This window comes from Chenopodium quinoa, unplaced genomic scaffold (assembly GCF_001683475.1).
Source record: "Chenopodium quinoa cultivar QQ74 unplaced genomic scaffold, ASM168347v1, whole genome shotgun sequence".
NCBI classification, from domain to species: Eukaryota; Viridiplantae; Streptophyta; class Magnoliopsida; order Caryophyllales; family Amaranthaceae; genus Chenopodium; species Chenopodium quinoa.
In genome coordinates, this window is record NW_018744693.1 from 5,901,813 (window position 1) to 5,912,717 (window position 10,905).

Here is a 10,905-nt window from a genome sequence, read left to right on the forward strand (position 1 = left end):
ATTCACAAGTAGTTAGGCAAAATTGACGCAAGTTAAGGAATCCAAACAATTTGACTTCAAATCATGACCAACAAATCCACAATATTCATCATCAAATACCAAGAATCAAAAAAAAAATTCTCAAGTAGGGAGCACAGGGAAGCATGATTTACAATTCCTTCGTAGATTAATTATGCGGCCATCAAAAACCATCGAATATTGTCGCAGCAGTCCTTCCAGATCACCTTGCACAAGACACTCAAAGAGGAAGTAGTCCCCTGTCCTGTGTACTCGAACATGCCCCCTAGTGACCCACCTCTGATTGATGACATGCTGCACATAAGTAGCTGATGGTGGATTTGGACCGATAAAGACCCCAATAGCTGAATTATTGAAGTTTATATTTAGGGTCCCAGCATTAGAGCGAGGAGGTGGGCTAACAAGGACTCCCATTCTATGGGACCTAAGGTGATTATTATTAGGTGGAGGGTCGTTTATCATTTCTATTGTTAGGATCATTTGGATTCTGGTTGGCCATACCACTTCAATTAAGTGGTACAGACAATAAAGAGGTATAGAAGGGGAATAGAAGAGGAGAAAGGGATGTATGCAAGAGATGGAGTAAATGACTCCTTCTTATAGGGGAGGGAACTGAAGAATCAAAGAAACTGGTTCAAATGCATGGTGAACAAGTGGCAGCAAAGATAAAAAAAGAGCATTAACTTCTAGTAGTCTCCAAAAGATGCAGGGGTGAAGGGCTCAAGGATAAAATGAGCAATTACTCCTTCAATCTGATTGGCGCATGCAAAAAAGGAGTTAATGAATGAAAAGTTTGTAAAAACTCCCCCTCCCCCCACCCCCCCACGATTGGGTGGAAATGAAAAGACAGAGATTGATTGTTTAAGCTTCTCAAAGGGGATTGGGTGACTCCCTAGAATGGAAATCTGAAGAGATTTTAATTAGATTTGCTCAAGAATTATCCAAGCATGAGAATGCATGCTACAGTACCCAATAACTAGGAAAGGGGAAAGCCTTTTGAGTAGGGCAAAAGTAAACGAAAGAGCAAGAAGAAAACTCACAATTCTAGTGAGAGAGGCTCTCGTTAGAGAGATGAACATTTAATTATAAGATCTTCACTATAATGGAAAAGGAACAACAAGAATATACAAGGAGTTTTTTACTTAGGCCCCGTTATTTAAAGATCCTCTGCTTGCTCTGCTCTGCTCTACTGAGCCCTGCTTGCTCAAATCAAATATGCTCTGCTTTGCTAAAAAAAAATCTGCTCTACTATGCTCTGCTTTATTTTCAAATAATAATTAATAATACTCCATGCGCGGAGTTTTAGGAGAAATTGGAGAAAGTAATAAAATATGGAGGTAGTGGGTTAGTTGAGAAAATAAAAAATTGTAATAATCAAAAGTAGTGGAAGAAAAGGAGGAGAGAGAGTATTATGTTGGATCCACCAAGTGTGAGAAATGAATTAAATATTGTGAAAGCTTTCAAAAAAAATGGAGCAAGTATTTAAAAACGGCCAGAAAAGGAAAGTGGAGCAAGTATTTAAAAACAGATGGAGTAACAATTAATAATATTAATTAATATTCAATAATAATAATTAATATTATTTTGATGATAATAATTTATCATTTTGAATAATTATAATAATTATTTATATTAAAAATAATTTTAATAATTTTTTATATTAATAATAATTAATATTTATTAATCATAATAATAACTAATAATAATAATTAACAACAATATTATTTAATAATTCAAACTATTAAGAATTAATATTTAATAATATGATTGATTAATTAATTTCTAATAATTATAACAATTCTTTCAAATAAATAAAAAATAATAATAACTATTAATAACAATTTCTTTTTATAAACATATAATATTAGAATCACAATGTGTAGAAACATTTTATGTGGGTACTGATTGTTAGTTCATTGAGTTGAATTATTTTTCAAATCTTTCCATACAATTTACGAATTAAAAAAGAGAGGTTGTTTTCAAGTAGTACTTTGTATATCATTATTATTTTGAGTGTTAAAAATGTATGATTAAGACAAATTTATAAGTAAAAGCATTATTACTCATTAAATAAATTTATTTTATAAGTTTTGTGAAATAAATATAAGTAAACCGTTGTCTTTAATATTTCTACTATTAACATATGTTAAATATGGTACACATTTATTTATGTTTTATTTCACTCACCTAAATCAATGGTATATGTACTTAATATTAATAATAATAATAATAATAATAATAATAATAATAATAATAATAATAATAATAATAATAATAATAATAATAATAATAATAATAATAATAATAATAATAATAATAATAATAATGTTGAAATCTGCTCTGTTCGGCTCGGCTCTGTTCTGCTCTGCTATCTTGAAATCTGCTCTGCTCTACTGAAATTTAATCTGCTATGCTGACCCCTTTTCTGCCGATCTACTCTGCTCAGAAACTCAAAAGAACAAGGCGTTAGTGACTCGACGAAGTATATTTAATTTGTAGGGTTGTGAGACAAAATAAAATGTTTCACAACATAAAATAATATAGCAAATGTACTAGGAAGAGGGAGAAAGGAAGGAGAGATAGCGAGGGTGAAAAAAGGGTGAGGTAGGGACCACCTTTTCGGTCAGGAATGGTTTCACGTGCAAAAAAGACAAAAAATTGGGACCACAACTACCGAGAGTATATCTTGTACCACTGAGGATTTTTATAAGTACCACTAAAACTGCATTGAGTACTACTAGGAGTGTATTTTGTACCACTGACCTTTAATGATATTATTTGACAGCCTAATAAAACATTTGAACCTTTTTTAAATACCACTGAAATTATATATATTTTGTACCACTGAGAGTGTATGTTGTACCACTAAATCTAAAATGGCAAAATTTTAATCCCGCATGAAATAACTAACCTACCCCTGCGAGACACTTCTAAATCTCTCTCAACCCTCCGTTTATATAACTTCTAGTGGCTCAAGGGTGTGATCAATGAGATCTCCCAATGGGTCCTTTTATAATATAAGGAATCCTACATTATGCGTCACACGGTGACACGGACTAGAAACGCCTTTACCTGATCAACTACGTGGTCATATATTTATATATGAACCACGTGGTCGTGTGTACGGTGGAGTAGCAATACAAACTGCACTGTCGTGTACTATGTACTATACAACTATATCATTGACTCAAGAGTCAAGACATGTGTTTATACGTATAAGTACTAGATCACACGTGTACAATTAGAAAGCGCACACACATTAAATTTTATTGTACAAAATAGAAAAATTTGCAAATTGCAGCCATTTAAAGTTCGTATTTTGTAAATTGCAGTCATTTAAAATTTTTTTTTGCAAATTGCAGCCCAAAAGTTTGTATAAATTGTAAATTGCAGCTCGATTCAATTTTTTCATCGGTTTACATGTTGAAAAATTTTCGATTAAGGTTTTAGGGGTCATTTTAGCCCTTAGGAACCCGAATTGAGCTCGGAATCAGCAAAAAATAACGTAAGTGTCTCATATTTACAGTTTCCCACAAATCGATACATTTTTGTTACGTAAAACGAGATACTTACGTTATTTTTTTGCTAATTCCGAGCTCAATTTGGGCCCCTAAGGGCTAAAATGACCTCTAAAACCTTAGCCGAAGATTTTTCAACATGTAAACCTGAAAAAATTAAATCGGGCAGCAATTTACAATTTATACAAACTTTTGGGCTGCAATTTGCAAAAAAGAAAATTTAAATGGCTGCAATTTGCAAAATACGAACTTTAAATGGCTGCAATTTACAAATTTTCCTACAAAATATGAAACAAATTGTAGATTGGTAGAATTATCAGAATTTACAAGATGAAAAGTTTCACAATGTTATCGTTTTTTTTTTTTTTTTTTTTTTTTTGGTGAGGAGAAAGACTATACTGAACCAATAAATTAAAGGTAGGTGATGGGACTTGAAATTGTGACTTTAAAGTCATAAGGTGAGTTTCTCACCATCTCTACTAAGCATATTTGGTGCGGTTACAATGTTATATTATTGACATGCATATTATGTTTGACTTTCACAATTATTCATAAACATAGAATAAAGTAAAACATTGCAACAATTAAGAAAAAGTATACTATACATGATTTTCTTTTTAAATCAAAACCCACCATATGCTAGCTGTACTTTACTCATTGAAATGATTATTCATCACACAATAACATTAAAATGACCATATATCTATTTTAAATTTTTGAACACAAAAGTGAACCAACATCTCTGTGATAATAAAAGAAGACGGCCCCCGGAGGAGCGGGTTGTTGAGGGACATTTGAATATTGACTTGTCTTCCACCGATTCCTCAACTCCTCCTTTTTCCTCCTTTCCCCTTATTTTCCTCATCCAATTAATCCAATCTATTCTTACTAAAATGGGTTGCTTAACTTTAAGCCTATAGTTTGCTTCTTATTTATTCTATAATTTTATGACAATATTCTCCCTTTTGCCCTTCACCTAATTCCTATATATTCCTATAATGTCTTCTAACATTTTCTCATTCTTCTCATTCTCTTCTACGAGGTCCTCAAAACCTCGTAGAAGTGAATGATTATCTAATAATTTTTTCCTCTCGTTAATAATTAGCTCATTATATCACATTCTTCGAGCTAATTATCACTTACTATCAATTAAAATATCTATTATTTATTTACCTACCAGGCTACAATTTATCATATATTCTCAATATTATTACTTTTCGGTTGTTAAAGTTATGAAGATACATTCAGCTAAGAGTTCTATTGTAGCCAAGAGGCTATGGAATTTCTTAAGGATCACCTTTTTTATGGTTAGAAAAGGGTTGATCTCAAAAAAGAAACTCATTATGGATATAAACTTGTTCTTTAAGCGAGGGAAACTCATTCGTAAATCATTAAGCAATCTCCTACACCTCCATCACCACCACCACCACCAAATGACACGTGGTAGCTTTGCTAGACGGGAATATGAATTTTCATGTAGTAGCCCTAACCCCGTTTTTTTCCACGTATCATCTTCGAAACATAAGCACCACCACATACATCTCCCTTGCATGAACCCACCAAATGTACTCGACGAGCTCGAGTCACAAGAGGGTGAAATCGGTCACGTTGATGAAAATCATGGTGCCATTGTCTTAGTGCCTAAAACTCCTGAATATTCATTTAATTTGCACCTAGATGGAATTGATCAAACACCCGAAGAGTTTTGTAGTCCACTCATTTCACCATTTCCTATTAAGATAAGTGATTATTTATCCGAAGATGAAAATGAGGGAGGAAATCTTCAAGTTGATTATGAAGCTGAGGAGTTCATTAAAAAATTTTACGATCAACTAAGGGCGCAAAGTCGTGTGCAATTGTTACAATATTAGGCCAATGATATTATGGTATTACGTCTGTTAACTATTATTTACAACAAAGGAATATTTTATATCTCACAAATAATACCCCTTTGTTGCAAATAATAGTTAAAGGAGGTAGTATAATATTTAATTTTTAATATTTTATACATATCTTCTATGGTGTTGTGCAAGTAACCAAGTAATTCATGATTCTACTACTATATATTAGAGTTTTGTTTGCTTTATGAGTTGGTTTCTACTTTTGGGTTGATATTATTTTGGTGTTTTCAAGTAATTATTGAATTTGGGCAGTTGGCATCCAATATTTGATTTCACTTAATTAATTATTTTTTTTGTAAACACCATCATATCAAGCTATTTGAATTTGAATTAGGATAATTTAATAATTCTAATGTGTTATCTATCAAAAGATTTTCTTAAAAAATATAAGGAATTGAAAATAACCTAACATGATGTAATTGTATGTTTGAAAATTAATTAAGTTTAGAAGTCCTTACTAAAAATATGTGATCGAATCTTATGTCATTATGTGTATATGGACTTTTGATAAAGAATACCCTAAGAGTGAAGGAACTTAAATGAGTGACGACCTCAATTGATGAGGAAGTTCACTCACTTTTCATGAAATTTTGTTACTCTTTCTATCTTCAATCAGTCACATCACTTTGATCGCTATAGGATTTTAGACAAATGAATTAAGTTCTGTTTAAAAGGTTATATAAGTGATTTTTTTCGATGATCTTTAAGATTTTAGTAAATTACTATATGGGGCGGTTGCAAAATAAGTGAGGAACAGTAATAAAATAATAACAAATAAATAAAATGGTTTAAAATTAACTTGTAATGAAGAATTAACATTAATTTATACTCTCTTTGTTCCTTTTTTTTTTTTTTTTTTTTTTTGCTCTATTGGACTTTTCACGGTCTTCGACACCCGTGTTAAAACCTATATATCTCAAAATATATAAGTGTAAAAATTATAAAAACTTGATATTAATAAAATACATAATTCGACGAATCTAACAAGATCTCACTTGACTATATTATTTCTTATACATTAATGTGAATTTGCGGTCAAAGTTATTAAAAGTTGACTCAAAAATTAGCTATGGGGTAAAAAAAATAGGGACAGAGGGAATATATGATACTCCCTCCGTTTCAATATGATAGTCAATATGGAATCAATCACATAAAATAAGAAAAGGAGAATATTTGGAATCTAGCATTAAAGTAAAAAATAATTCACAAATAGTTTTGCCTTATTTGATTTTTTTTAGGAAAGCATTAGCCATAATTGCATAAATCATGGGAGTAATTTCTTTACTTAGAGTCATTTCATTAATGTACAATCAATTAATCTAAGCAATCATAATTTATTATGTATAAAATAGGAAATAAAAACTAAGTTAAAAGTAGAACACATTCAATATGGGTAAATCTTTTTAAAACGCCCAAAATATTATATGAGACTAACAAATTAAAACGGAGTTAAAAAATGGTAAAACTTAGTTATGTAAATCAATACATGTTACAAAAGTCAAACCGCTGCATTTAACGTGAAAACAATAAATAAGAGATTAAGATTACACGGTTTGTTGTTTGCTTTAACAAAAGCTCTCAGCTCTGTGTAGAAAGTTTTGCAATTAATTCTTGTAAACAATACCCTCTTTGATTTTGTATTAATTTATTTTTCTAAATGACACATTTTCTAAACTTGAAAACTTTCTAATCTATTAACTATTACTAAAACAGAAGATGATGATATCATCACTGTCCACGTATCATTCTCTTAATAAAAAAAATTTCGCCCATCTTTTTTTTTTTTTTTTTTTTTTTGTAGAGTTATCCTATTTAACATTTTTTAAATTTAAATATTAGAAACTTCTATCTTACAACTAAAACCTATCAATTTATTGCGAGAAATTAAAACAATTTTTAATAACACACCAATAAATGATCTCCTATATTGAACTATGAATTAGACGACGTCGAACAGATACTATATCAAAGTTTTGATGAAAATAAAAGATTTTAAATTACAAAATGTACGTAATTCTTATTTATATTTATGTATAATAGCGATTTATTATTAAAATGTACAAAGTAAAAATAGGTTTATATTAACCGTGTATCGCACGGATTCTAACCTAGTTTTTTAAAAAAATTATATATCATTATCCTCTTTGGTCTCCATTACTACAATTTTACTTTGTATGTTATTTATATCCCTTCAAATTCCTACTCATGCGTTCTTTATTATTATTTTTCTCACACAAATTTTACTCTTTTTTTATTATTATAATTTTTTGGGAAATTCTCTTTGGTGAACTCCAACTTTTTAGTTTTCTAAGTGGTAAATATTCTTAAATTTTATTATCAATGGTAAACCTAAATTATTGTTTACCATTGATAGTGTTATTTCCTTAACTATAGTTAGTTTTTTTTATTATTATATTAAAATTAAAAAAAAAAACCCAACCCCTCCCCCAACCCACTGCCAGCCCCCTCCCCTAACCCAGCCCTTTCCCGGCAGCCAAAAACCGACGACCCTCCCGCGCTGGCGATTCTCCCCCTAGCGCTGACGACCTGTACCGCCTCCCTCTCCTCCACCTCGACACCGGCCTCCACTCTCTCCTAAACCCCAAACCCGTTTCCCCGTCACCACCCTCTCCTTTTCGCACCCCCAACGCCCACCGTCATTCGCTAACCACTTGGAAAATCGCCCCCCTTCCCCGACGACTCCTTTCCCCTTTTAACGTGCCCCAGAAACCTTAAAACGCACCCAAAACCAGATGAAAACTCAAACTCATTTTCTGGGTTTATTTCAAAACCCTAAACGGGTTAGGGTATTTTTGGTGTTTCAATTTACAAGAGGTTCGGCAGGGGTGGAGGCGTCGTCGCTTGTGGTGGGGAACTGGACACCGGCCGACCTAGGGGAGGGGGTAAGGTGGCTGGCTAGGTGGGTGGGGAAAAGGGGTTGGTTTTTTTTTCTAAAAAAAAAGAATTAATTCCGGCGAGGGTGAGGGTTGGATGCCGGCGGTCGGTCAGGTGGCTAGACGGTGGGTCAGGTAGCTAAGTGGGCGGGTCAAGTGGCTAAGTGAGTGGGTCAGGTGGCTACTGGCTAGGCGAGTGGGTGAGGTGGCTAGGCGGTTGGGTTAGGTGGGTGGGTCAAGTGGCTAGGTTGGTGGGTCTGGTGGCTAGGGCTTAGGTCAAGGGGTTAGGTGGGTGGGTCAAGTGGTTAGGTTGATGGGTCATGTGGCTAGGGCTTAGGTCAAGTGGCTAGGTGGTTACTATTAATATTAAAAAAAAAACCTAACTATGATTAAATATTTTCCTAACTATGGTTAAATATTTAGTTCAAATTTGTCATTATTGTTATAGTTAGTTTAACATAAAAAATTCAGGTTTACCATTGATAATAAAATTTAAGAATGTTTATCACTTAGAAAATTAAAAAGTTGGAGTTTACAAAAGAGAATTTCCCTAATTTTTTTTATTAATTATTAAACATAATATCACTTCCTCATGATATTTTAACTCTCCAATAAATGCCACCTATTAAAATAACCCCCCCTCCACCCCCCCCCCCCCCACCTTTTTTTACGAGTCTAATAACTCTTTTTAAATTAAACTTCAAGTAAAAACTGACATGTTGTTTAGAAATAGACGAGTTTTTGGGACATCTTTATATACTTCCTTCATTCACTTTTAGTTGCAATACATTTAAATTTACATTATTTATATTTTCATAATTTACATATACTACGTATATAGCACAATAAGTCATGTGAGATCTTATTAAATATAAACGGATAAAGTGTAAAGTTTTGCAAGGTAATTGTTTTGGTCCCTTTCTTTGATGTCAAACTATCTAGTGTTGCTTTATTTTTCAGTTTTAAGGGATAAGACTTCTTACTTTTGCCATTACCCATTTTTCCTTTCATTAATAGGTTACTAGTACTTTTCAGTTTTCATCTTTTTGTTGTTGCTTTTAGGCTTGAAAAGTACACAACTCCTCTCATTTCTAAGTGGCACATTTTACTCTCCTTGTTGCACACTTTACTCTAAATTACTTGGAATGACAGATAAGAGAATGTGTCCGTTATGGCTGGAAAAAAGCTAAATGAAAGTTGAGAATGCAAAACACACCAAAATCACAATCTCTTTAGGCAGAAACACACTGAACTATTTACTTTGAGTAAAATAATCAGCAAATGTATTTCTATCCAATACATGATCAAATCTTAGTAAATAAACTTTGCTCAATTTAAAGCTTAGTAACAAATAATACTACAATAAAGAGTTGCTCATGATCAGAGAAACTCCAAAACTAAAAATTACATAAACGATTTCTACATGATATACTAAGTAACAGAAATACAGTACCACCGTCAGATACTGCAACATTTAAGAGAGCGCTGAGCAGATGAAGTGAGACATTAAGATTGAGGTCGAAGAAAAGGAAAAGAACTAATAAACCTAAGCTACAATTACCTGCTTCATTCATTTCTCGGTATCCTCAGCTGACACAGCCTGATTGCTACTACTCTCTGCCTTTGTTGAAACAGTTGGGCCACTATCTGATGTTGCAATGATCACTGCAATTGTAGGTTCATTCGGTACACTAACTACATGCTTTTCTGGTCCAGGAATTGTATATACTGGATTATTACTCGTTTCTCCTAGAGAGACGCTGCATCTGCCTAGTATAACTTTCCAGATTTTGGCCCTCTTCCTTCTTCGTGGATTCTTCTATAGCTTCGCTTACAGCACCAGGATTGATTATGTTCTCAGCAGAAAGCTACAGTAACTGATGTTCCTGAATTACTACTCTTGGTCATTTCCAATTCTGGAGCCACATCTGGAATAGATAATAAAACACAGCTGTAGTAGGAATCAGAGCTAGATCTGGAGGTGGAAACAGGGTAAAATATGGAACATAAACCAGAATAGCAGCGAGACTCGCAGATAAAGTGGGAGCGACAAAGTTGGAGCACAAGACCGACTCGGAGACAGAGTTGGAGCACAAGTCAGAATTGGAGGCGGAGTTAAAGCACAAAGTCAGGGTCGGAGATGGAATTGGTGCAGAAATATGGAAGATGGAATTAGAGCTGGATCCAGAAAGGGTTGAAGTCAAAGCCGTAGCCGGGGTTGGAGTCGGAGCCAGAGCTGGAGCTAGAGCTGGAGCCAACGCTGGAGCTGAAGCCACTGCCAAAGTTGCTATAGAAGAAATTATAGCAGGAGCCTGGTCAGCCTTAGCTTAAATTGCAACAAAAGTTGAAAGTAAAGCGAGAACTGGAGTTGGAGCTGAAGTTGAAGCTAAAGCATGGAGTTAAAAGTGAAGTTGAAGCAGGAGCAAGAGAAGGTGCAGCAACTGGAGACAGTATCAAAGCTAAAGCAGGAGTTGTTTCTGGAGTTGGAGCAGGAGCTGTCGCTGGAGTTGGAGCAGGAGCTACAGTCAGAAATGAAGTTGCAGCTGGAGCTGGATGTGGAACACCAGCCCCTGC

General features: G+C 33.5%; 1 protein-coding gene across 1 annotated transcript; it reads left to right on the forward strand.

Annotated features, from left to right (window-relative positions):
- Positions 1–4,529: 4,529 nt before the first annotated feature.
- LOC110702665 lies at positions 4,530–5,700 on the forward strand. Its single transcript, XM_021880416.1, has one exon. It carries the CDS (start codon positions 4,769–4,771, stop codon positions 5,405–5,407), a length of 639 nt encoding a protein of 212 aa, XP_021736108.1. The 5' UTR covers positions 4,530–4,768; the 3' UTR covers positions 5,408–5,700.
- Positions 5,701–10,905: the final 5,205 nt, after the last annotated feature.

Bases quoted from the DNA above. Each gene is read 5' to 3' on its own strand.
- LOC110702665 (XM_021880416.1), top strand. From the start codon at position 4,769: ATGAAGATACATTCAGCTAAGAGTTCTATTGTAGCCAAGAGGCTATGG.